The sequence below is a fragment of the Nymphaea colorata genome, chromosome 8 (genome assembly GCF_008831285.2).
Source record: "Nymphaea colorata isolate Beijing-Zhang1983 chromosome 8, ASM883128v2, whole genome shotgun sequence".
In the NCBI taxonomy this organism is placed as follows: domain Eukaryota; kingdom Viridiplantae; phylum Streptophyta; class Magnoliopsida; order Nymphaeales; family Nymphaeaceae; genus Nymphaea; species Nymphaea colorata.
The window spans coordinates 14,513,437-14,540,778 of NC_045145.1; the positions used below are offsets into that span (position 1 = coordinate 14,513,437).

At 39.3% G+C, this 27,342-nt stretch overlaps 2 protein-coding genes and 1 long non-coding RNA gene across 6 annotated transcripts; 1 reads left to right on the top strand and 2 right to left on the bottom strand.

Annotated features, from left to right (window-relative positions):
* Positions 1-5,229: 5,229 nt before the first annotated feature.
* LOC116259427 (auxin-responsive protein SAUR41-like) lies at positions 5,230-6,116 on the bottom strand. Its single transcript, XM_031637239.2, has one exon. It carries the CDS (start codon positions 5,996-5,998, stop codon positions 5,540-5,542), a length of 459 nt encoding a protein of 152 aa, XP_031493099.1. The 5' UTR covers positions 5,999-6,116; the 3' UTR covers positions 5,230-5,539.
* A 6,448-nt stretch (positions 6,117-12,564) lies between these two features.
* On the bottom strand, positions 12,565-13,354 carry LOC116259396 (auxin-induced protein 6B-like). Its single transcript, XM_031637189.2, has one exon. The coding sequence runs from the start codon at positions 13,282-13,284 to the stop codon at positions 12,829-12,831; it is 456 nt and encodes a 151-aa protein (XP_031493049.1). The 5' UTR covers positions 13,285-13,354; the 3' UTR covers positions 12,565-12,828.
* A 6,472-nt stretch (positions 13,355-19,826) lies between these two features.
* On the top strand, positions 19,827-27,062 carry LOC116258386 (uncharacterized). Of its 4 annotated transcripts, none has more exons than XR_004173704.2 (4): positions 19,827-19,928; positions 20,359-20,613; positions 24,274-24,724; positions 26,541-27,053. It is a non-coding gene; the product is annotated as an uncharacterized LOC116258386 (long non-coding RNA). The 4 variants fall into 4 exon arrangements; XR_004173705.2 differs by having other exon boundaries at positions 19,835-19,928; positions 20,446-20,613; positions 26,541-27,052; XR_007574008.1 differs by lacking the exon at positions 19,827-19,928 and adding an exon at positions 19,962-20,144 and having other exon boundaries at positions 26,541-27,062.
* The last annotated feature ends 280 nt before the right edge of the window (positions 27,063-27,342 follow it).

Below are 27,342 nucleotides of genomic sequence, written 5' to 3' on the forward strand. Positions count from 1 at the left end.
TTCATTGGCACCTAGGGCCGGGAAAGGGAAAGAAATCCGAGCTCAGGTCGTTCATGCGGCCAGTTGCGCTTACCCCTTTCTCAGTAATGATGATAGATTTCCGATTTTAGCGAATTGAAATGAACGAAAGAAGTTGAAAGAGTGAATGAGACTACGAGAAGGAGCAAGATGACGCTAGCTGCATCGCATTTCACGACTGCAAGAGAGCACGAGCCAAGCTGGAACAGCTAGCTTGTCTCCGTTCCCCAATTCTAATAGTTTAAGTGAACAAAACAAATGTTCTTGAAATTATATATGCGGTTGCTTCATGGAGACTTCATTCTCGATTATCTTTTCGTTGATGATTTGTCGCCCTCGAATAGTGTATGTTCAGCCACAAAAAGGCGGACAGGGAGACTGAATACTGTCCGATGTCTATATTAAACAAAACCCTTTTGCACATGCTGGATAACGCACGTTTAATCACACAGAGAGAGCTCAAGATAGTCAGGCGACTTTCGCTATATATATATATATATATATGCAACTTGGTGCATGCATATATGTTAAATGACCATACAGACACTTATAATGTCACAAATATCACGAGATCAGAATTTTGTATTAAATCCCAACGTAATATGAAAAATGAATTTCCATAATTTTCACATTATTGGACATGTTTTTTTGAAGAGATATTATGCTGATGTCAAGATGTTTGGAAAAAATCCAATGCAATTGCTTCTAAATTCTGCAATTATGCGGTATGGACAAAGATTAGACATTAGTGTTTAAGACAAACCACAGCAGTGATTACGGTAATCCTGTCCCCTCACCATCCAAATGGAACTATGACTAATTGTTGACGTTCGAACGTATTGGTCAGATGAAATGGTTCAACGTTTCGAACTGTTACATGTATATCGCTTGGGTTAAGAATCATTTTACGAAAAACTTCCTTTATGATGGCAAATGTTAAGTTTTAAGAGAAATTAATCAAATTGTACCCTGATTATTTTCATGTTGGAGTGGTCAGAATGGTACACCTCTCTCTCTCTTTCTCTCTCTGTCTCTCTCTCATACATGCAGTAATCTTATCTTGTCAGGTCTCACTGTTGAAGTCTAGAACAAATCCAACCTAAATAATTTCCTCATTCAGTGTCATATATTTCTTATTTTTGAGTTTGCATCGGAATTTGTGTTCGAACTTTGCGTTTTAACCCTTCTTTTGATTATTGTTTTTACGTTTTAAATTGTCTCTTAACTTTTACTCTCAATTTAGTTTTCCTCATTTTGGCTTCATATATAGATCGCCACCTGGGAATCCTGATTCTTGCCCACTTGGTTTTATTTCACGTCTACGAGTGAAGTTATTGCTAATCCTGTAGCCTTCTTTGAAACCAAAGCGAGCAGATACCAGATAGTAAACATTCTTTTTTCTTTTGTTTTTTGAGCATTTTTTCTATAAGTGGAGTTCCCCCTCTTTTTTAATTTCAGCTTCGTTTCCATTCGTTGGATTTACAGAAAAGAGGAATAAAAAAATTCACCAGTAGGCTGTAGTGGAGACTTCTGATCTCTAGGATCGATTGCACATTCGTTGGTATCAGGGATGGCCTGAACTTAGAATCTGCAGTGAGAAACTACAGATGCGCAGCTAAGGTGGTAAATAACAAATTATCTTGCAAACAGACTCACACACGATGTCTCAATTGTCATAAGAACGTAAAGAGTTTCTCCATTAAAGGAAATGTCATAAGAACCTAAAGAATTTCTCCATTAGAGGCCAACGTATATAACTTGAAATATGAGTTGATCGATCATATTTTTTTCCATTTTTCTGCATGTTATTGTGTGACCTATTGTTCTTATGTCATGCAGGTGTTTGGATGAATTAAAAATCTAATGCAAATGCTTCTAAAATATTCTGTTACTAGGCAGTCTGGACAAAGAAAGGGCTCAGGACTTTAATGCCAAGCACTGCATGTGATTGATCCTGTCTGCGCATCGTCCAAATGGAACTGTATCTTGGTGTTACTGCACCCACTGGTCACAGGCCATCGAATTTTTAGTTGAATACCATATTTTTTATACATTTATGACACGGCGTACATAAATGAACTACAGTTCTTTTTTTAACTGGTTGCCGAAACGACACGTTTCTCTTGGTCCAGGTTGCAATTGGCTTATCAAGCCTTTTCTTTTTCCAAGATCTTTTGGAGTTTTCCCTGGTAAACATTTCTCAACAGTATAATGGCTGTGATCAATATAAGAAACTGAATTGGTACTCTATGTGCAATGTAACTCTTCAAGTTTGAAAAACCCTTAAAAATTAAATTGACTTGTATACATGGTCTTTTTGAAAATTTTATGTGCAACAAGAGTTTATAATGCAGTGCATGCAAATAAAGTGGTTTAAAAAGGCCAGCAATGTGCAGGGAATCAAGTGCATGGTAGAAAACAACTAAGCGAATAGGTCGTGTTCAATCTTAGCTTAAGAAAGGGATATTGATTTGGATGATGTGGGAGAAGCAGCTGCTTGGAGAAGGAGTTACGTGCACGGTGCACAGATTTCAAGGCATGCCAACTATACCTTTGGCCCACTTTTATGGGTGCGTGGCGTACACAAAAACTTGTGCACAATGCAAATGTGCAAAGGCCTGTACATATAACTAGGTTCGAGCCACTTGTGGTTCTTGTGTTCTTTATTATGGTGCTCAAAATGCATCCTTCCATTGTGGATCCAAGGCTTGTTAAGGCCCCCCTCTCTTTCTATACTCAGAATCAAGAAGGTGCACCATTCTTTTTTGCTTTCACAAGGAAACCGAACCTCAGCTGCGGAGCAGTCTATGTCACTAAGCCAACCAATTTTGGGTCTAGGAAAGAGACCCACCTTATAAGTCATTTAACAACGCATCCTTTTCTCTGCGTCATTGTTTCAACATGCCCATGTTTAGCAATATTTACTAAAATAAATACCCAAGTATATGTGGAATAGGTAGGGAATTTTAGTTGTGGACAACTAGAATTGTAACAACTCTATATTTATCTCCGTCTTGAATGCGCATTACTGGGAACTCAACTAGGAGAGAGTAAACATTTACTCAAGAAAGAAACAGATTTAGCAGTCAAGGTTGATAGAACTGGTTAAATCTAGTTTCCCGTTAGGTGTAACATAACAACTCAATGTAACACAGTAAACAAAAAATTGACAACTTCACTTGATGGAAGAAGGACAATCGTTATGCATAGGATTCCTTTTCTTTTTCTTCTTTTTGACAAGTTAGTAAGCAGATTCTGGGTAAGATATTAATTTGTCTTTATAGTCTGTATGCCGATGGCAGTAGTCATATCACAGCCGTACATCATGTTTCCACCAGCACCCAAATGACATGAAGTTGGCAATGGGGATAGGGATTCAAATCCACTGAACGTGTCCCATTACTGAAATCCAAACTTGCTTCCATTTGGTCAGATCTATTGAAGAAATTTGAATTCCGCTGGAAATGGCATTTGAATTCATGAGCATGCATCACTTCCACAATCGAATATGCAATTTCGCCCTCCGGCATTAAACTTTCCAATACACATTTGGCCTGATCAGTACAAATGCTGGATCTTGTACTAGTTGGAATTGAATCCTGCCATAGCAAATTGATGTCCCAACCCAAGTTTAAGTAAATTTGAATCCAATCACCTAAAATATGACTGAACATATCCGGTAAAGGCTGGATTTCCTACCCAACCCAAACCATTTACACCCGTAAGTGGGGAAGAACGGCCAGAGAAATATTCCGAGGGATTTACATCGAGGAAATTAAGTGGCAGTTTCTGTCGTTGTATGTATATTAAAAAGCTAATTGGCGAGAAGACAAACAGGTGCACCGTGCACGTTAGTACAGAAACTTAAACGACTGACGACTCTGTTTATTTAAAGGAGCAGTCATTTTCTCAACCGCTGCCTGATGTTCAACTTTTCTTGTTTCTGTGTTTTTTTTTCTCCTTTCTTGATTTATATGCTGTCCTGCACTAAGTGATCTTACGCACTTCCCTTTCTTCTGCATTACTGTAGTAAAAGAAAAGAACAACTTATCATATGTAGGGTCTCCGCATAGAGCTACCCTACATATGAACCGAGATCCGTCCATATCCAAAGAATACGTGATGTACTTTTACATATAGCTCGAACTGATCATATTCTAAGCACAATGCCTTTAATTTGGACGTGATAAGTCGTCAAAGTCAGGGTGAAGGGTACCGCATGAAGCCATACCAGTTTGTTCTCAACCACATATATGATCACTATATTGTTTACAAGAGAGGTGGCGATGCACATAACTTCATTCTCCATGACGGTCTTCTGAAAACTGCTCTCCTTACATATGCAGGCAGGTGGAGAATTGAAAGAACTCGCCCTCCACATATAGGCGCTTCAGTAGATGGCTACGTGCATCAGGTTAACTTCGCAGCTAGCTCTTTACGTAAGTGCGTTCATCTCCATGTGTGTATGTATGTGCGCGTGCATGATGTGTTGACGTCTGAATGACAATAAAGATGGGGAGGTTGGCGTGTAAAATTTGAACTTTCATCACAGACTTTAGATCTTAACACTTTACAGACGTGACAGATAGTACATAGCTCCTTCAACAGCACCTTAGATTAATTATATATGCTTATGGATCCTTTAAATACCTCAACCAAGAAACATGCAATAACCACAAGTCATCTCAACTGCAAGAGACTTCCTCTTAGCCACCTTCTTTGACAACCATATATTTAGAAAGAGCTTGGGGCTGAAAGTCGGCTGACATAGTTGATACTTTTCTTGGTTGGTGTACCCTCTGTTTCCAATTGTGACGTAAGTCTAGGGCGTTGTTTGTCCTCTCATGACTTAAACCTACTTTAGAAGAGTCCAACTGAATTTGGAATGTTCAAATCTATAAGACTCAAAAAGAAAAGCATGAAACTTTGATTTATTAATCCAAATTTTTAGAGAATGAGTTTACCTAATGGCTTATATTTTTTAATCATAAAATGTATTCCACAAGTCGAATTTTTACCTTAACGGTTTTTGGAAGCTTGATCTCATCTATTCGGTTGGATTGATCGTAAGAAGCTGATCAGGCCATGGGAAGTGAGATGGCTCTTTAAACATTACACGCGCATATACATGACACACACACACAGACACACACTAAAATTTAAGAGAGAGAGAGAGAGAGAGAGAGAGAGAGAGAGAGAGAGAGAGAGAGAAGTCTGAAATTCGATTTTATTAAACTTGATAAGAGAAGCCTACAATAGAAGAGCAATAGTAAAGTTTTTTCCACTAGTGATTACAAGATATAGGAAAAAAAGTGTGGGAAAACACGAGAATACTCGAAAACACCATAAAATGGTGTACATAACCCACCCTTTTCCCCTCAAACAAGCCCCTTCCCATAAAGACCATACAAGCAAAAAATATAATACCTGTGGAGTCCCTTGTATATTTGCAGAGAGAACCCGCAGGAAATAAAAAGCAAAGGAAAAAAAAAAAGGAAGAAGGAAGGAAAGAGGTTCGAAGTTAGCAGTTGCATTTGGTTTCTTCATGGTAAAAGCTCAAAAGCTCCTCCACCATCTCGAGGTTTTGGATCATGGGATCATTGTTTCTGAGTAACCACAAGATGTGCTCGAAGAGAAGGGTTTCGCAGGGAAGTCTGATGCCTCCGCTGATAGAGAAACCGAACTCTTCTTCTGCCATCTTCAGTAAGGCCTTGAAGATAGGGTGGCTAAGGTAGCTGACAGGGATTATGAACCTTCTGGCTTCCTCGCCTACATAAACGGCGAGGTAGCCCTTGGGTAAGTAGGAGAAAAGGCCGTCAGGGCCGGCCTCGTCATCCGAATCGACGACATCTTGAAAGGACATGACAGACTTGGGAGAGCGAGGGGGTGATTCGGATTTGGGTAGCCGGAAAACTTTAGTTGGTGACTTCAGGTTCCATTTGGCTAGGCTCTCCGGCAACCGGCCTTTTGGCAGAGGCATGTCTGCACCTCCTCGCTTCCTTTTAGAGAGATGGAGAGAGCGAGAGAGAAGAAGAAAGGGAGAGAGAGAAATGGAGGTGGCGGAAGATAAAGGAAGGAGGAGATGGTGGCGAGAGAAGTAGCGGTGGATGGTGCGGAGAAACCAACAGATGCTGATGGGCTTATATAGAGGAGAAGTGAGAGGGTATTGACGTGTAAGAATTTGAGAAGCTCTGTTATCTTTATTCTTACATTTTTCTTGCCATGGTCATTCAATATAACTGGAACAACGCAATATTTTAGAAAATAGAAGTACGTAAGAGTGTCATGTTGACATGAGAGATCTTTGCAAGTACACTTTATCAGTTTGAATGTTTTAAATGCAGTTCTTTAATTTCCATAGATGTGTTTCTCTTTAATATTTTTCGGTAGTAGTGCTTCCTCTTTAACATTTTCCTAAAGTGCTGTTTGACTTCCAGTATTTTCCCTGCTGGCGCTGTGTGGTGGGGATGGTCTGGTTCTTAAGAAGTTCGTGCGGAGAGGCTAAGCCATGCGTGCATGTTTTGCTTGTGAGGGATCATTTCATTTTAGATATAAGAGAATGAATTTGAAAAAGAATAGAAAATTTCAATTACAATTAAAAATAAAATGCATTTTAATGAATGCCAATGGAATACAGGGCGTGTGTAATGTGGCCAGAATAGGTAGCAAGCTAGAAAAAGGTGGACAGGTAAATTTAAATGGCGTCATTTTTGCATTGCTCAAAATTGATATGCTTGCACGTAATGACGTAACCTGTGATTATGCTATGCGAATCCTTTTCTTATTAGAATTCATGGATGTTGCTGAAGTGACGAGTTTCCTGGAAGGAGCATTCTTTATATATCATGGTCTATGCCTCCACAGTAAACAGGTTCTGCTCTCTCTCTCTCCCACCAGTTTTTCCTGGTCTCTAGGCAGTGAAAGCGTAGGGGGGAGGAGCTTTCGTTTTCAAGAGTTCTTTGATTATTCAATGGTTCATTGGATGTATTCTTCAGGTCCAACTGCATCGGACACTAAGACAGACCATGTGATTTGCCATATCAGAAACCGTAGCTGCATAAAGGGAGATCCTCTTGCACATTTGCTGGAAGATCTTTGCAATTCATTGAATGATGGCAGAGAATCTCCCTAGGTAGAAGAAAAACATCAAACAGCTAGATCCATGGTGTACACCACAACCAACCTTTTAAGACGCCGCCCATGAAAGATAAATGCAGAATGCATAGAATCCGAAAGACTATAATTTCAAGTTATGAACTTCATAATGTCGTCTTTCCTTATAAACTTAAGTGATGAACTTCATAATGTCGTCCACCAAGATCAATCTTGGCCTACAAAGTATCATATTCCTCGTCTGGCAATTGAGGACATGGCCGATTCTGCCTCACTTCCACCAAATTATTGGTGGCCAATGGCCAAAAAGGAACAAAAGGCAGTGATTGAAGTTCCAGGGAGACCAGCATTCATCGTGCTAGAAGAACAACTTGGAAGATTTAACAGTTGGAAGAAGTTATAGGCCAGTGAGGCCTGAGGTGTGATGGTGGACTTTCTTCGATCATCATCGCCATCACTAAATATCGTACCTCGCATGGGACCAACCTCCTATTGACAACTTGACAAAATTATTCACTTTCTCTTCTTGTCTTTTTTTAATCTCTTCTACACCTTATTTGAATCTAAACACGGTTTTCTTGTTTTCCAGATTTACTGTACTTATTAGATTCAACATCAGGGGGAAAACAGTAAAGATTTACAATTAACCAAAAAAAAAAAAAGGTTGAATAAGAATGAATGAGAAAGACAAAAATAACAGTGCTTTTCTCCCGTGGAAGTAAGCCATTTCGGCCAAGCTACCTATATGTGTGTTTCCTTTTCATCTCTCCTCCAGATTCTATCTATATTTTGTCCTTGTTTGGTCCCTTTTATTTATTTTTCATGGGATAGGAGAAGGGACTTCATGCTATTTGTGAAGCTGGCATTTCAGCCTTTTGTTACGTAACTAGCATTGTATTGACATATATAAGGGATCAGAGAGTGGCATTTTCATACTCTGATGCTTCTATTGTCGCTTCTTGCAGTGAGATATTTACCGCTGACTTCACTTCTAATCTTATGGCTATCCATATCGATGTGTAACATGGAAAACCAAGATCAGAATAGAGGACAGAAGCCTTTGTAACAAAGAAGTAAAATTGTTTTTTTAACGTGTGAAGACGATATAAGAACAATTCAGAGACTATTCCAGATTTTTTATATTCTTGGTACAAAATCATATCATTAATCATAAGGTCCTGTGCATTACGGTCGATGGTAGCAACATCCGCAGAACGTCTGCGTGGGGGTTGCACGCTAAGAACTGTGCTTTAACTATTTACTCTTGTCTGTTTCTGCAATTTAAGGACATATTTGGAGCGTTTTCAAACTGTTAACACCGTTTATCAAATTCATCCTTGCAATGTAGCATAATAGACGACGCCAAACGGCAATTGTAACTGATAATAGTTTGACAGATCTTTTGCAAGCTCCGCATTTAGATCATTATGAACATTAACAAGCATTGATTTAACTCTTTATTCTTGTCTGCTTCTGCCATTTCAAGACAAATTTGGAGTAGTTTTTGATCCATGAAGGACGTTTACCCTCGTCCAAGAAATTAAATGCAAGATCATTTTCAACAGTAAGTTATGTGTCAGCTTGTGATTATTTACACTGTTGAGGTTATTGGATTTTCTAGCAGCTAAGGTCTGGACAGTAAAATCGTTGTCAGATTTGAAGAAGAAAGTAGTAAGACTCAGGATTGATTGCACCAAATTTAATGCCCGTCGCAATCTTGTCATGGGATCAAGGAGAAAATGGGAGAAAAATGTGGATCATGTCCACCGGCATCTTCCACGCTATTTTGGGGCTTTCTTAGGCAATGGGGTCAGATCATGGAAAATGAATCTACCATAATAGGGCGGAGCCAGGAATTTTTGTTGGGAAAGAAACCTAGGTAAAGTAATTAAATTTTAATCTTTTCAAAAGTTTTAGATTCAAAATTAATAGGCAAATGAATGAGGGGCATAATATATAATGTAGATCGTCTGTGCGTGTTTTTTTTTTTTTTCAATTTTTAGTACGCACCGAAAGTTAGGCATTGATATTGTTTTAACAAGGGAACTCTAGCTAATTTAGACTAAGAATTATTTGGATACAATCAAACTTGAATTGGACACAGTTAAAGATGTCACGGACGTTAGTTTTGAAGCGTTTTTCCTTATATCAATTGCAAAGTGATTGCTATTCAATGTTCGGTTGACATTAGTTTTTAGAAATATTGAAGTGCTCATCGTTTTTTGCCATCCCAAACAAAAATCATTCTTATAAAAGTGACCATAAACTACGCTCATTGATTAATCGGCAAAACCAGCTAGAGAAAAATCCGCTTACAAGTAAAGTAACTTATGTATATGTATATATATGTACATAATCGTAGTTGTTATTTTATATGACATAAAAGTTGTATGGGCAATCGATTTTGAAACGATTCACGGTAGAAGTTAAATTGGAATAAAGAAAAACCAAGTTGAAAATTCAAACAACTAAGAATGCATGTAGAATATTATGATCAGAGCACATGACAACGTTCTAAAAGGAATTATAATATATGGCATATTTTTTTTGTTAAAAGAGCAGAAACAAACACTCATTAATAATGATTGATCAAACATTCGCCTGCGAGAAAATAAGTGTCTGATGTCGACGTTGCACTCGCACCTTCCTTCAACTCGTCCACTTTTATCTTTCCATAAAACCTTCCAGAAAAACCAAGACACCATTTATGTGTTGCGTTGTTTTTACAAAGATCTAACCAAACAAATAAATTCTAAAGAATTGTGAGTCAAGAGCTTGGATTTGTGCAACATGTTATTCCTATTTTTTCAATTTTCATACCTAAAGTTCATTTTTAGGAGCATTAAAATTCTTTACACATGTTAAAATAGTCTTTACTGATGGTATTGAAAGCCCCTTGATGAAAAGTGTTAAAATTTTTAGGAGCATTAAAATTCTTTACCTATGTTAAAATAGTCTTTACTGATGGTATTGAAAGCCCCTTGATGAAAAGTGTATGGAATATCCCTTTTTAGACAAGCTTGTAGGGTGCCAAAGTTTGTGAACTTTTTTCTTGCATGCAAACAAAACGTATTCCAAGTGAACTGTCCGGACGGGATTGGGCCCAAAGTGGGTAAGCAATACGTGGCAGCGGATAAGGAAGAGGTGTTTGATCGGAACCGGTGCAGCTTTCTTTGTCCTTTTTTAAAAATTAGGGAGTTCGGTGCTGAGAGCGATGGACGCAGCTGGGAGGTGGGGCATGGGGGACGGATGGAACGGAACGGGCGGGAACGGGACAGGGTTGGCGCGATCGTGAACACACAAACGAAGTCACGTCTGGTCCATCATGTGAGCTGCCTGCGGACGCCCGCATTTTCCGCTGCTCCGCCGTTCCTTTTTTCGGTGCATCCCGTCTTTCAGGAGGACGTACATGTATAAGACAACAATTTTTTAAATTAAAAATAATAATAAATTTGAGGGACCACATCTATAAAATGATTAGCAACGACATTTTTTAAATTAAACATATCGTATTTCCAATTTTTTATGCGAAAAAAAATTGTCCAAAGCTCTAGATAATATTGTGAACACGGTGGACATGTACCTGCCACACGTCCAGGTGGTACGGGACTCACTAGCCGCCTCTTAAGAGAAAAGGGAAGCGCTTTTGGTCCTACACAAGTTAATCATTCTACGCGCGTGGGTACTTCTGGTGGTGTCCGAGCACAGGATCAAGATCAAGAGAATTACGCTGACATTGTTCCATCACACCATTAGAAAATCGTCGATATTGATCAAAAATTAACTGTGCGAAAAAGTTGAGATTTTCTCTCTTAAACAATAGAAATTCAAGAAAAAGAAGCCCTTAATACTTCCATTTCCATTCTTGTATAAAAAAAAATCTCTTTTATTAAAAGCCTACGTAAAGGCATTTACCAAACGCATTAATTCATAAGTGGATCGCATGATAGATGGTTAATTTAGTGTTCCTACCATCCAATCATTCCTATGAGAAAGCCAATGCTTTTACATGCTCAAAACACTATCACAAACTTCAAATTGTTGAAAGTAACTGTAGAATTTAGATTGTTGGACTTATACGATCTATGATTATAACTTTTGATGCCGCAAATTCAAGTCATTGAGTTAGATGTGTCGGTCATCTCAACAACTCTACCTAGACATTTAGCAATAAGGACACTTTGTGAATGTTTGACACAAATTTATGAAACAATGGTTCTCTAAATCTGTATTAATTTTTGTGACAGATTTATGTAATATTCATTAAGTGTTTCTACTAAGTGTTTCTACTGTCAAACGGCCCTTACAGTTCTTATATTCTTATATACTAGCAATGTCTATGCGTGTACACTGTGAAGGCTCTTTATCTTGGTCCATTAAGATATTTCTCACTATCTTCAAACCAACTGTTGGTACGCCCATCTCAACTTAATATATAACCTAAAAGCACCGTAGAGGAAAAAGTGGCCCATAAATATGTTTTGGGCTATCATATATCACGATGAAGTCCATACATAATTGCATTCCTAACACAGCAGAAAATTCGGTCTTAACAAACCTGACGAAACATTAAGGAAATTCCTAAAACCTTCAATAACAGTGTATAATATATAGTTGTTCTTTTTCTTGGTGGCTACATTTTTTTGTTTTTTCTTTTTCTGCACAATTAAAATTTAAAAAGGTCCTGTTCACCAACCCGCGTCGGATCAGTTAAAACCTAGTTCAAGGTCATTCAAGAAATTGCATGGTTAAACAATTCAAGAAATTGCATGGTTAAACAAATTGACCATCTCAGTTACCATGAAACGGTTAGATTCTCTTCAATTATAAGAAGCAGTGGGCGGAGCCATATGTTGGCAGTTGCCCACACAGCCCCTCAAAGTTTATTTATCTTCATAAATTGGTGTGAACACCTTCAAATATTTGCATGATTATACTACCAAAAATTATAGAAAGTGTAAATAATGAACAAAACCTTCATCTCGAGAAACCATTCACTGGATTAAGGCGAACAATAATGGTTGGAAGTGGGTGAAAGTGATGATGTTCTTCTAAAGCTCTGTACTAGCCAAGGTACGTCTGCCTTTTCCATTGTCGGCCCCCACATGAAACTGAGATTCAGTATCCTCCTAACCACTACTATTTCCCACTAGGAATAACTGAAAAGGTTTGTTTGATGATAATAATCAATTTTCTTAATGGAGGCCTTAGAATCACATGGGATGTTATTTGCCGTAATCTTTCTTATGGGGACAGATCTTTCCTCACTTCATTTTGTCCTCTCCGTCCCTCGGAGAGAAAAACAGAGCAACTTGGAACCATACCTTCCTTCTGTTGCTGGTACAATGACATGCAGAAAGCGTCCGATCACAGAGGACGGGTCGGTACTCAAAGGACATGCAAACAAGACAAAGAAGAAGCCAGTGAGAGAGATAAACCAAACCTCTCCATGTTAATTAACTCTTACTGTAGACTCTTGCTTCCTGAATGAAAGGGAGAATAGGAAGGACAAACACGAGAAACCCTCGAACAACGCCATGACAGTGGCGTTCACAACCTTCCCTTCTCACTAAAACAGGACTTCTTCTAATGGACACTCGACATCGCCATCGACATGGGGATCCATTGCTACCCCAAGCAACCGACTTTACATACACAAGAAAGAAGAAGATCAGAAATTATAAAAGGTAGGAAAAATCAGAAGCTGTGTTTGTCATCTTCGTGGTAGAAGCCCAATAGCTCCTCCATTTCGAGATTCTGGAGCATGGGGTCCTTGTTCTTGAGCAGCCACAGAATATGCTCAAAGAGAAGGGACTCGCAGGGAAGCCTGATCCCCCCATTGCTGGAGAAGCCAAACTCTTCCTCTGCCTTCTTCAGTAGCGCCCTGAAAATGCTGTGGTTTAGATAGCCGAGGGGGATGATAAATCGCCTCTCCTCGCTGCCGACGTAGACGGCGAGATAGCCCTTGGGTACGTGCGATTTACATGCATCGTCGGCGTCTTCGCCGGAATCTACGCTCTCAAACGAGAAGACGCGATATTTGGGTACGCGAGCAGGGGAGGATTCGGATTTGGGTAGTCGGAAAATGGTAGTCGGTGACTTCAGGTTCCACTTCATCAGGCTCTCAGCCAACCCACCTCTCTGCAACTGCATGCCTACTAAAACAACACGAACGCAACACAGAGAGAGAGAAAGAGAGAGAGAGAGAGAGTGTGTGTGTGTGTGTGTGTGTGTGAGTTAGTACGAGATAGCACTTAGTCTGAGAGGCGATTTATAAAGATGACGAGGAGGAATTCATCTGATGGGACGCTGGTTTTCTGCTTCACTTTTTTGTTAGTCATCTATAACATGAGCGACCTATTTTGACTCCACAGAGTACACGCAAGCTAAGAAGTTTTATGGAGGCCCTACATTGCAGTTACGTGAACCTAATCCTTTCGAGATTATATCATAACTCTTTTTATAATGACGTTGCTTACTAAGTGGCAGAAACGCTTGCTTGCCGATTTCCGATTACAAGTTCGATCACAGATTAAAATTGAGTGGGCTAACCTTTGGAGATGCGATGATTTTGCTCAGATGGACCTACTTCGAGTTCATCGGCATTACTGTTTATAGAGCTTCCTTAAATTATCAGCAGTAAAGCATCAAACTCCTGTCGTTATCTTGCAGTACACTGCTGCGGTGGCGGCTTCCGCCACCATAGCTTTCATTCTCTCTCTCTCTCGAAAGCAGAGAGTCTCCTGGCCACTTCCTCATAAAAGGGAGAGCATTCACTTTTTTTTTGGTGCTTTCCGAGCAGTACTGGATGATGCAATCATCATAAATCCAAATTTCAAAGGTTTCGGGAATCCATGGCTCATCATTTCTCTATTGTTCATCTCTCTTTGATCATACAATATTTGACTGGAGAAGAAAACATTGGCTCTAATTCTAATTCGATCTAGATTGTCTCCAATAATCCAACTTGGTGCAATGCGTATTTCAGGTCCTAATCTGCATTAGATTTAGATTGAGTAGGTTTATATTGTCTTTAGTTACAGGATGTTAGGGGGAAATCCGGTGGACCCTCGTCACAAAGGATGGTCTCAACCGATCGGACCAGACCGGGCATTTGTGTCGGACCTGGGATCAGTTCTAATTGGATGTATCCTTATCATATTGGATTATTACATACTGTAATATCTTTGAATCTGTAACATCTTTGAATGTGACTTTTAAATATATAATTCGAATATAATCTGAATCCAACTTTTAATTTTATATCTGAATCAGAATCCAACTTTTAAATAAATAATTACTGAATCCGTACCACATTATAACATGTTTGCAACCAATTTTCAAATGAACACCTTACATATAGGAATTTGTTCGCAAATGAATCTAAGCATGCATGCCAATGAAAGGGATGTAAACAACATGTCAATGTTGTCTTGCTAGACAATCAATCACATGGAAACATGGATTTGAGGTGAAGAGAAGCAGTATTTCATCTTACTACCACCCAGTTCAGAACTAAAGCCCTCACCTCATCTTTCTCCGCATCCCTTGCTTTCGGTGTTTTAGGTTGATGTCTTTGTTGTAATTCAACTTACATATATTGATGTATTCTCTCTTAGGATATGAGAAGTTAATACTATGGTAACTTGAAATGAAGACTGGTCACCAACTAACCTCTGTACCATCCATTGCACAAATACATTGGGAGATGTATACAAACATAGATTCCAATTTGGGTAACGTTGCTATTAGTTATTTTGTTGTCATGTCAAGGAAGTATGACCAATTAAAGCAGGAGAGAAGTTATTGTGATGAAAGGGAAATAAGTTGTAAAAGGAGCCACGAGACTGAGGCTGTTAACGGACCTAGTCCCAACTTTGTCAGCGTGTGTGTGGATCCGATTCGGAACAGTTAATTGAATATCTTAGAGGTCAGTTTAGAATCGAATCTGGTACTATAGAAAATGACAAAACCACGACCAAACCAAATTGGACCCATCTGCCACCTTGATGGTGGTCATGGCGGTGCTTCCCGTTCACCTCTCTGACAGGCAAGCCACTTCAAAGAAAGCTCTGTGAAAAGAAATCTAAACACCGAACAGACAGTCGGCCACACCTAGTCACCATATACAGGAGGATTCCCTGTATTCTTCCATTTTGGGCATCTGTCATCCGATCTGCATTCAATTTGGTAGAATCCAAGGTTCGGCTATAAAGAAAAGGACCCAATCAATGACGGATTTGCAAGTCTGATGAGGCCAGATTCGTCATATACGAAGCTGAATATATGTGCTAGAAACTTAATTAATTTTAACTACTCTGCAGGCTTTTTCAAAGGTACGTAGTAACTGTGAAACTTAATTAAAGCAAGTTTGTAACATGGTTCCATTTAAAATCGTCCAAGTATGGGCCACAATAATCTACAGCAGCTGAGGACGGATCGAGTCCGGTCATTGCAAATAATAGAAAGATGTCCCACATTGAGAGAGAGAGAGAAATGCTTTGCTGCTGCTGCTGCTACTGCTTCTTCTGCATCAATGGATCATCTCTCTCTCTGTGACATGATCTGTAAAAGGCATGCTTAAAAATGTAGAACGGCAGATGTCCTTTCTATTTGGATGAGTAAATACGGTGATGTGGACGGCACATGTACCGCTTACAAGTGAAGCAGCAGCAACATAATTTTATGTTCCTCTCGTGAATATGTCCATCTCGTTTTCGTGGCAGCTCAATTCAACGTACTCTCCCATTCACGGAGAGAGATAGAGGGAAACAGCGAAAGAGAGATTTGTGGAAGTTTCATTGCCACTATAAACATTTACTTTACATGAAGATTATCCTCGCTGTATGAAGAAAAAATCAAACACTGGGTAGAGGTTGTAAATCCAAGATCATTTCGCTTCTGGTAAGGGAACAAAATCGGGCAGAAAAATCCTACTTTATTTACAATGGAGACAGCATAATCGAGGATTGGAGTACTTCAGCCACACCAGCTCGCCATTAACCTCTTCCAACTATGTAAAGAAGTTTGAGTAAGATAAACTATCTTCTCATTCTTCTTTCATGCCCTGATCTTCAGTGGGTCAGAAAATAATGGGAGACCTGTACGTTTTAATGTAAAAAGATAGAAGGCGCCTCCCCCACCGTGTTTGTGTCTCCTACTATTTTCTCACCGTTCTGGTACGCCCCTATACGCGCAAGTACAGATGCCAGGGAATTCATGCCAAGAAATTTCAGAAAGGGAGAGGAAGAGGACGGAACGAAACTGGACATTATATTTGATGGAAACCTTGGAGACAAACGATTGGGCGTTTTCATCACGGTTCTCTCCCGAAAATTGCGCGGCACTGAGACGCTCCCCAAAAACATGGGGGTGGTACTGTGTGAGGTACGTAGACAGCTTTATTATTATATATAGTCATCATCAGACTAGAATATATATGTCTATATAGTCATCATCAGAATACAAATTCACTAAATTTCTTCGCTTCGTTATCGTGCGGGGCTTCACGTAACCTCTCACCAATTCCCTCTCCCTCTCCCGTAGTTGTTCAAATTTTCCTGCGTCAATCTTCGTAGTTTATAGTGGCAGATATATTCATACAGCTTCTTCATACAACCTTTGAGTAATTACTAGTTAGTAACAATATTCTTTTACTCTCTGGCTTTACATGCGTAAATATTTCTGATGTGTTTCAATTCTAGTCATATTCATATTCTTCAAAACGTAGTCCAACCTTCTTGTCAAGATCAAACAGTTCTTGCTCCAACCTCTCGTCCTCTGCTCCGTCTAAATGAACATCTCAATCATCCTGTTGCATATTTTGTTTTCTTTCTCAGATTAATAATGCTTCCCATGCCCCCATGGGCCTGCAAAAAACCAAAAGTGAAAGAAAAAGAAGCCATCACAGACAACAAGATCTGACGAATATATCCATGCCGTGCATGTCTGAAACTCCTGTAGTCCTTATTATGAGCATAAACTGGAACAAAATAGAAAGAAAAATTAACAAAGCAATAGTTCGCATGCAGGAGATATTTTTGAGATATTTCTGAACTACATTCAACTTTTAATCCCTGATAATTACTCTTAACCATCAAACTCAACTTAGTCCACATGATATTGAAGGTCATGCATCTCTGGCGTAGCTTTATGTGATTTTGGTTCTGTCTTTCAAAACCGTGCGGACCCTGGAATAAAGCATCGTCTTTAAATAAAATTCGCTTGACTTCCCCCTTTATTGTCACCACAACTTTCCCTACTTGATCGATCAAACTCTCGAAGAGACTATTTGTGATCCAGTTGTAAACTAATCTCAGTTAGGTATATATATCTGTGTGTGTGTGTGTGTGTGGAGTTGGCTTACAGGCTCAGCCTGGTGTTGGTAGCGGCGAGTCACTGATTCAACTAATAAGGGTGTCATCCCTCTCCCTCCTGAACATTATGTCAATGGGGGTGAAACCAGTGTAGTAGTTCGCAGGCAGTAAGAAGGGAATGGGCTCCGGCTCTCATGCAACTAGTGAGATATTTCTCCCTCTAACTGAAAAGGGTGTGCGTGTGTATCGCATGTCGAAACTAGATCTTCTAAGTTACTTTTCTTTGATCTATTAGAGTGCAGCAGTTGGTTATGGAAATTAAGCAGTAAAAGAAAACGAAAAAGAATCGGCATTAGAAGAGACTATGGTTGAACTAATTCCACATGCAACACATAAAATTTTGTCTTCAGGCTAGTTATGCTCACCATCTCTCAAACAGACGAAGGCTTATATGTGAAGGTGTCGACTGCAAAAATTACTCCATCCGATTAGTTGATCTCGTTTAGAACGTCATCAATCAAGGAAAATGAGAAGACAATATTACACAAAAACTTAGCAGGGTCATAGTTTTTACATCCGGTTACCGAAGGGCTGCAAACGGATTTCGATCTAGTTTTAAATGTTGCCGGATTCTCATATTTGTGTCTTAGATTGCTCCTTCCAGTAATCAAGCCTCTAATTGCTAGCGAGCTGCGAGCAAAAGAACACTTTATTTCCTCTATCATGTTGCTTAGCGCCGTGGCCGAAAGACACGCCGGTAAACATCGTCGCCGGTAAGCTGTTTGGCGTCGGTCGGAACCGTAAAAGGTTTTGTTGGGACAGCCAAATGCACCCGTCAAGCATCCGCCCGGCAGCCCACATGCACTGGTGCCCTTATATATGGTGCCCCGCATTTCACGCCTTTTTCGCAAATGAATGGCGCATGAGGTTGACTTGGTTGGATTCGGGTTTAGAGTTACAACTTATATAATCGGATCATCTATTTATATGATCCCAGACAGATATTAGACCCGGATTTGGATTTGGTTATCAAATGGGATATCCAACTCAGATTTGATTACTAACCGGATTTAAATTTCTTTACCAGATCCGACTAAAGGAATCCAAAATTGGGTCGTTGATGGAGCGGAATATCCGATTTCAAAACCATTCAGCCGAATATGGTTGGAAGACCTGATGCCTTATTCAGCCGAATATGATTGTTTTGGGGCCATGCAACACATTAAAATTAGTTTTGTTGGCTTTAATTTAAATTACTTTTTTTTTTCTTTTTTTCTTTTTTCTTACAACACATGGTGCACTATCAAAATAATTGTTTCCCATAAACGACCGGTTATAACCTATTATCATGCTTATGCTTTCTATCGATCAACGAAATTAGCAATGCACCTATATGGACGGGAAGAGATAAGCACATAAATTGCTCATCCAAAAGGAGAATAGAATTTCGGCGTTCTAAATAACCTCTCTGTTTCTCTCACATATTAAATGTATGAACACCTTCCTGCTTTGTTCCTTCGAGATATTGTTGATTACTTGAAGTCGTTTTTGGAAAGAAAAAGTTTTCTTCCATGTTCTTTCATGACTATTCATTAAGTTGTAAAGCATGTTCGATTGGCAAATTAATTTGCTCCGCTGTTTTCCTTTTGTTCTTCCATTTTTCCATATATACCCAACAATCAAAAATTCTCTACGCATTTTATTCACTTTTGTTTTTTTAAGTTCCCTTTTCTTACGCTTCTCGTTATTTCATTTTTCAAAATTTGAGAAGCACATGAACTCAAGTTTAATTTTTTTTTTTCCTCTCAAGTTCAGGTAAGCAGAAAAAACTTCACCCATCAAACTGCAATTTTAGCACTTTAGATTTGATTCTCCTCATCTACCGCTTAATATGAAACACCATAACTTCCTATCGGATTAATTATATATATATATGTATATATGCACAACTCTAATAGGAATAGATGAATTTTTTCCCATATTTATGTAGGAGAGAAAAAGGAGAGGGCAGGAGCAGCGACCTTAAATTAAGTGATTATTAGCTTCTTCTCAATTGCTAATGAACGTGCGTCTTTTTCTTTGGTCCATTCTCGAAAGGTGCATCACTTGGTTAATTTTTTTTTTTTTTTCAAATCCTTATTAATAGACCTTTGGAAAAGACGTGATTGATGTATCTATGTTCAATTGTTCATGCGTTAAGATTTAAAAACTTAATTTTCGAAAACAATTAATTTCTCTTAAATCATGAATTTATACACAAATCGTTTTATTGTTAAAATCCGTTAAGCGAATATATGTTGTTTTCTTTAAATAATTTTTATTAATTATTTTTTTTTATTCAGCGTAAATGGTAACCGAGAAGTTGTTTCCCGCCGTTGCCGTTAATCCTTTTTTCCCGCTTCCTTTTTCATTTGGCCGTGCATTTTCTTGAACCCGCGGCACTGGTGACGACGATCCTTCAACTGACTACCGGCCAGCGAGGTACTCTCGTTTCCTTCTTTCTCTCTCTCTCTCTCTCCCTCTCTAATCCTTGCTCGGTTTTGCTCGCTCAAGCGAGCAACTCCCTCTCAGAGAGAGCGTTTGGTTCTATAAACCCTCGCTTCTCTGTTCAAGCGAGGGTTTTGCTCCCTCAAGCGAGCAACCATCGTTCAGAGGGACCTTCGCTCGCAGAAGCGAGCAATCGATCTCTCGAGCCAGGTTGGGTTTCAGGAACCTCGCTCAGAGCGACGGAAAATCGTCACTCGAGTGATGGTTTCACCTCCCTCACTTTGAGTGAGGGTTTCACCTTCAGATTCTAAAATGTTTCTGAAACTCTCCATCAAGGGTTTCGTCAGAAGATCTTGTTTCTTTTGTTTTTTCAAATTCTGATCGAGGGTTTCATCCGAAGATCTTGTTTCTCTTGTTTTTTCAGATTCTTTTGAGATGTCATTCTCTGCAAGCGGTTAAAACGTAGTTTCACACGCTCACGCCCTTTTTTCTCATTGATTCATTCCGTCAGAGAGGGGAGGGAAGAGGCGGGAGAAAGGAGGGCGGAAAAATGCTGCACGAGGTTCTCCTTGCTTCTGCTGGGCCACACAGGGGATTTCGTGATCAAGCAGAGGGATCAATCCGGCGAGCTCGTGTTCAAACTATCTCCCGATCTTACCTTCGTTCAGCCTTCCTGAAGGTAAACCCTAATTTTTGTTATTGTGCCTTCGGCTCCGATCTGATTGTTTGATTTGATATTCCCGATGATATTTTCTTAGTGCGAGATCACGTTTGTCCGTTAAAGGTGGCTTATTTGGACCGCTCGAAGTTGGTTCATGTTGACAACATTTAAGGTTGATCCGTTTAATCAACCTTGTCCTACAAGCGCTTCGAGTCAATCACTGCTTCAATTTCAACCGCGATTTTAGAAAAACATGGATGAATGACAAACCACATTAGTTGTGCCCGTGCTATCAATGCTTTTTCTCTCGAACGTCCGTTTCTGAATTATTGTTACATTTATCATTGCAGGGATGTTATAGAAAGGCTTGTCCGGTTGGGGCTCCAAAATAAAGTAAAGAGGAAAAGAAAATTTCTGAGGCCAGGAAAACCCTCCGAACTACAGAACATTCCCTTGTTTGAGATGCCGCAACATCTTCACTAAAAGGGAATACGATTTCGTTGACAAAATTCCCCATAGGTTGGCCTTTCTTAAATGACAAAACACAGTTCGCCGAATATCCTCTGGCTACTTCAAAAAAGACACTATCATTCCTCAAAAATGGCTCCAAAAGATAAGTATTTGCAGAAAATATTGGTTTCCTAAGATCATTGAAAGAACGTTTAGAAAGCTTGAAATCTTTTGGCACGCCCATCAGCCACATATTAACAAAGCAGACAGACATGAAAAAGCACTTGTGAAGTTTTATTACTGATTAATTAGGAGTATTGGCAAAGATAAACATTTTGCCTTCTCTTTTTCATCAGAGGAAGAAAAAGGGGGGAAGGAACAACAAAATAAAGTAAAGAGGAAAAAGAAGAAAATTTCTGAGGCCACAGCAATGGGGCATTCTGGCAGCTCGGTGTCTAGGAGACGATCCCTCTCGGAGGACAAAACACAAATGCGATTCGTGTAAGTCCTGCTGTTTTAGTTGAAGCAGTTAAATGCTGACATCAGCCTTGAATGCAAGCCGAGCAACGGAAGAACGGTACTTTCAGGATACTGATACCACTCCCCCTTCTTTTTTAATTGTCTCACACTCCCTGTTGAATGGAGATGAAGATGGAAGGGGATGAAGGAGATCCAAGCTTGGCATTGGTTCATGTGAAGGAAGATGCTTTATCAGTCTTATCATCCATTTGACGTGAGAAGAAGCTCCAACTAATGAAAAAGGGAAGGCAAAATGCTTATCTTTGCCAATACTCCCAATTAGTCAGTAATAAAGCTTCGCAAGTGTTTTTTCTTGTCTGTCTGCTTTGTTAATATGTGGCTGATGGGCGTGCCAAAAGATTTCAAGCTTTCTAAACGTTCTTTCAATGATCTTAGGAAACGCATATTTTCTGCAAATACTTATTTGGAACCATTTTTTAGAAATGATAGTGTCTTTTTTGAAGTAGCCAGAGGATATTCGGCGAACTGTGTTTTGTCATTTAAGAAAGGCCAACCTATGGGAAATTTTGTCAATGAAATCGTATTCCCTTTTAGTGAAGATGTAGCGGCATCTCAAACAAGGGAATGTTCTGTAGTTCGGAGGGTTTTCCTGCCTATGCTTGATGATCTGAGCAACACTTTTCTCTGCTTTCTTGCTGATCTTGTTACAAGGAAGTCGGTAAAATTTGAGAAAACCCGTCCTCGTTTGGAAAGTGTTATCAAGAAATATCTTCTTATGATTTTTTGAAAACCCTATCTCGTTCGAGGATGCTTTAAGACTACAAACCCAGATTATGGAAGCGTTTAGGGATCCAAAGAAAATCATATCCGACTCGTCAGCAAGTCCTCTACATCTTGTGTTCGTGATGTGGCTGTGATACTACATAGACTGGAAGACTTGTCTCTTCATGCTCTTGATGCAATGAGAAGAAAGCTTTGCATGTATCCTTGTTCTCTTTATACAGAACCTTGTACAAATCGAACTAAGGAGCAGTTGATTTGGATGTTGAGAAGGAAAATTGGTAAACTTTTGGGAGATAGGCTGCCAGATAATCTGGCAAGTGCTCTAAGAGTTGCAAGCTTGTCAATGAAGTTGATGAAAGGGCATTTTGATAGTAGATTGTCAGAGTTTTTTGAGGTTCCTCATGAAATTGAAGCTTTGCAGAATGAAATTGTAACACCCCAGAAGTTTAGTCCCGTATCGAAGATTGTGAGGAATCTTCAAGGGCTTATAATGGGAGGCTATTAATGAGATGATTGTCCTGGTTCCTAGCCTTTTTAGGATTGGAACCGAAATTGCTAGGGGGCGGGTTGGGATCCGTCGAACCAGGGGCCCGAACCCGGGAGTGGGTCGGGTTGTTATAGTGGTATCAGAGCAGTTTCAACACTCGGACCTGGGGTCCCACACGCGCGGACGCGTGCCCTTTAAGGGGGGTGGATTGTAACACCATAATGGGAGGCTATTAATGAGATGATTGTCCTGGTTCCTAGCCTTTTTAGGATTGGAACCGAAATTGCTAGGGGGCGGGTTGGGATCCGTCGAGCCAGGGGCCCGAACTCGGGAGTGGGTCGGGTTGTTATAGAAATCCTTAAAGCTATTTGGTTTGTCTCTAATCTTCCACTTGATGAAGGAACTTGATGCCAACAGTGATACACATTTTGGCAGGACTAAAATAAAGAACCTCCTACTCGAGTGCCTTTTCCAATGCAATGAATTGGAGATTCCAAAGTCAATTCTGAAGGCTATTTCCACTATTAATAGTTACTGGAAAGGGACAAATACTAGAGAAATGATTGAAGATGAATTGATATGTATGCTTAATGTGGGCAGTTGCCTGAAGCAGCTTGTGTTGGATCTATCTGAACACCCAAACATTGATAAAGAATTTTGGGGTGCATACAAGGATGAATCAGAAATTGATGGTGATAGCAGTAATGATGATGATGATGGTGATGATGATCATATTGATGACAAGGAAAATCACTGTTCCAACTATCAAAAGGTAGACATATTGGTTGGTAATGTATCTTTTGAAGCTACTCACATGGCAAAACAGGAAGATGTTTCTGCGGCTATGAGAAAAAGCAGTGTTACTTCTATGTTACCTCTTCTGCCTAGAAATGATGGAAACCGTTTATGTAAAGAAGGAGAAAATTTTTTAAGGGTGATATCTGACAAGTCTTTACCTGAGGAAGATTTGCATGTTTTACAGGAGCGCTGTCACTTCATGCCAATGGATGAACCTTGTTTGCCCAAAACAACCTGAATACTTGTTCCCAACTCTCTTTGAGTTAGTAAAACCAAGTATAACAGGGCTTTATGACAGAAAGCTCACTGAGTTTGTCGCAAAGTCACGCAACCCAAACGTGGCATGGATCACCAACGTGAATGTTCCAAATCAGGCTCCAGCATCCTTGAAGGTAAAAAAATAAAATGCCGAGTTTTATGAATAATTTATAATTTTGCATATTGGATGATTGGAGCTTATGAGTTGATTGAATTAGTTATTTGTTTTGAATCCTGAGAACTATGACGCAAGTGATTTGAGCAAGTTGTGGACTTTGATGCATTTCTTTTGAGCAGGTGTGCATGATTGAGGTTTACTTATTGTTTTCTATTACTGTTTTGGGTCCAACTTTCCGTCCGCTCCAAATAGATTGCAATGGCAGCACGATTAGCAGCATCCTTATTGCAGCTTTCTTTTGCAGATTATGACTGAACCAATAGAACAGATGTTTATATAGGCAAGGAAGACGTGAAAGCTGCAGAAAATGAAGGCAATTCATGATGGTAATTTTTTTGAGTAGGTGTTTCCTAGTTCTATGCCTTAAAAGGACAAATTATGTACATGATTGGGGAATACGCTGTTTATACTAAAGCAACTATTTTTTCTCTTAAATCTTGCAACTTGAGGATGACACCTCTATTAACTTATTTGATATGCCATATGTATGGGTATGTAATGCCTGTCACATTCCTCTATCTGTATTCTGTAGTGCTTGTCAATCTTGTTATATGTACACTGGCAATTGTGGGACACTGGCAATTGTGGGACTTCTATTCTGTTGCCAGTGCTTTCTTGAGGAGAGCCGCCGACTAATGTGCCTTCCACCCCATTATTTAACTGCCGAAGCTGACCTAATGGTTCCACTTCATTTGGTAGGTCTTATCATGCTCTTTTAGGCTCTTCACTTCTGCCAGCACAAAGCTTTGTATATAAATTTTCTGCTTATGTATCTTGAAAATTTTGTGTTTGAGGAAATTCACTTTAAGTTGTCGAGGCAGCATAGCAAAGTTGTTAAGTAATTTTAGGCTAGATAAGTTACATAAAACCTATCAAATTTAGTAGTCACTCTGCAAAGAAGTAGCTCTTAGAGTAGGCTGCATTTTTAGCAATTTGCTTGATTTTTTTAATTAAGAAATTTCTTGTTTTCGCATTTTCTAATAAGGAACGTAAACTACCTATATGTTAGGAGTCGGGCCCAGATCAGTTTGAATCCGGACTCTATCTTAATAAGGTTTGTTTGTTCTTGGAGCCTAGTGTTTAGTGTTTTCTACTTCTGCTGTATCGGGTCCTTGGTGACCCTTGTTACTGTCCTGTAGAATCGAACCAGTGAGGTGGGATTAAAACCCAAATACTAGAGAGAGAGAGAGACCATGTAGAGGCCAAAACCCTTTTCTTTCTTCCCCTTATCTCTGGGATTCTGGGTTTTTCCGGAGTGAACTTGTAGTTACTCCAGTTAATTTGAGATATAATACATATTTTTTGCAAATTAATGAAATAACACCCATAAAAATAAAACTCATGACCGGGGCTTCACCTGTCCATCAATTCAACCAACAAACTACACCCTTGAGGCACTCCGGTGAGTAATTGAGGAAAATATTGTGTCGAAAAAAGCATTTGTTACTTCTGGGTGTTAAAAAACAATAAAAGGATGTGAATGACGGGTTTTGGACCTCCCATGTAAAAAGTTTATGATTTTCAATTTAAAAAATTATAAAATTCATATTTCTTGAGTTTATAACAGATCGCAGCTTGCTTAAATGGTGTTAAACCCAAAATTTATTACTCGAGCTCCTAAGGCAAAGGCAATGCAACTTCATTCCAACTGCAACTTCTTTGGGCAAGACTTCTATTGAGATATCAAAAGAATTTTTTTGAGAACGTTACTTTTTTGTGAGAGTAGGTTGTTTGTTATGACCTTCCACTTGTGATGGTGCAAGACCTTAACTATTAGGTGACACATGATATTGGTAGTTGAGATATTGTATTCTCGAAATGGAAGGTCATGACACTCAAGCTGTCCTTATTTTTTGTCATCTAAGCAAAAAGTAGGCTTAAAAAGTGATGTCTTTGTTAAGCACATAAACCAGATTTCAAAAACTATACCCTAGTTTTTACATATATCCAAACAAAACCTGAAATGTGAATTTCTTTCTTAAAATAATTGGTAACAAAAAGCAGAACACACAAGGCTACCATGTTCACCATCGAATGCTCAAACTGCTTCCATAAACTATTTGCTGGATTGATTAATAAAAGGAGGGAGCGTTATCTCGCAGCATCTTTACATCGCAACTATTGTTGGATTTGAGTGACAGAGAAAGAGAGGGAAAAATCGCATCAATTAGTTCATGATGGTACATATGTCATTATTTTTTAATAGACTTCTCTCAACAATATCCTGATGGTACATATGTCATTATTTTTTAATAGACTTCTCTCGACAATCTTTCATTGGAATAGCCTCAATACAGTGTACATACTCATTTAAAATTTCATTTTTACTCCGACGAGGGTTAAATGTGTCAATCTTGCAATCTAGACCTAAGTTAGCCACAGTTTTACCGTCATTTACTTTAAGTTTTAAAAGTTGAGTGGTGGGTTTTTTTTTATTCTAAAAATTAAGGAGCTTTGTGTAATTTCCCTTTCCAAAGCAAATAAATTAAATTTTTATACGGACATTCGCAGTAACCGGACAAGGAACACCGCAATTCTCCAACTCCCGCCTTTTAGTCCCCAATCACTGTCTCTGGAAATATCATCGGTCCCAGAGGCACGGCGGATGTTGCCGGAAAGCAAGGGCTTTTTGCGAGGGAATGCTTACTGTAACCAAAGAATTCAGTCCTATATGGACCAGCCGCTCCTCCATACTAGTGCTCGTGTCACCGATGGAGGCAGGAGTGTCCAGACGATCTGTGCGGGAACAAGCTTTGAGGATTCGTTATTCCTTTCGATTTCTTCGGTGGAATTGCGAAAGCGAAGGGTGAATTTGATGAATTCAGAAACTATTCCGGACTTCAACCCGTCAGAAGATCGATCAGTTATGAATAGAAGAGGCGATAAATAATTGCTTCACAAATCGGATAAATGGAAGCCGGGCAAGCCAATGCGAATGAGGCTGCGAATTCATGGATTGGAAAACTGTAACCGCTAAAATGGCCCTGTTTGTGAGCCTCTCTCTCTCTCTCTCTCTATTTCGCTCTCGGCTTCCGTGGATTATCTTGGTCATGTTGTGTTTAATCGATCTATACTACTCTTTCCTGTCTTGCCGAAAATTCGGGAAGGCAATTATCTGCACTTGTTTTTACGTGCCGGAAACATTAAATTATATGGATGCTAGGGGATAGCTACTAATGAGAATTGTCGAGTGAAATTTATTTCTTAGAATCAACAGCAATAACATAGATTATAGTGAGATTTCTAGGGTTTTAGATGATTGGCCATATTTATGTTTTGTAATATGATATGCACTTAAAATTGTCTTTAGAAT

Bases quoted from the DNA above. Each gene is read 5' to 3' on its own strand.
- LOC116259427 (XM_031637239.2), bottom strand. From the start codon at position 5,998: ATGCCTCTGCCAAAAGGCCGGTTGCCGGAGAGCCTAGCCAAATGGAAC.
- LOC116259396 (XM_031637189.2), bottom strand. From the start codon at position 13,284: ATGCAGTTGCAGAGAGGTGGGTTGGCTGAGAGCCTGATGAAGTGGAAC.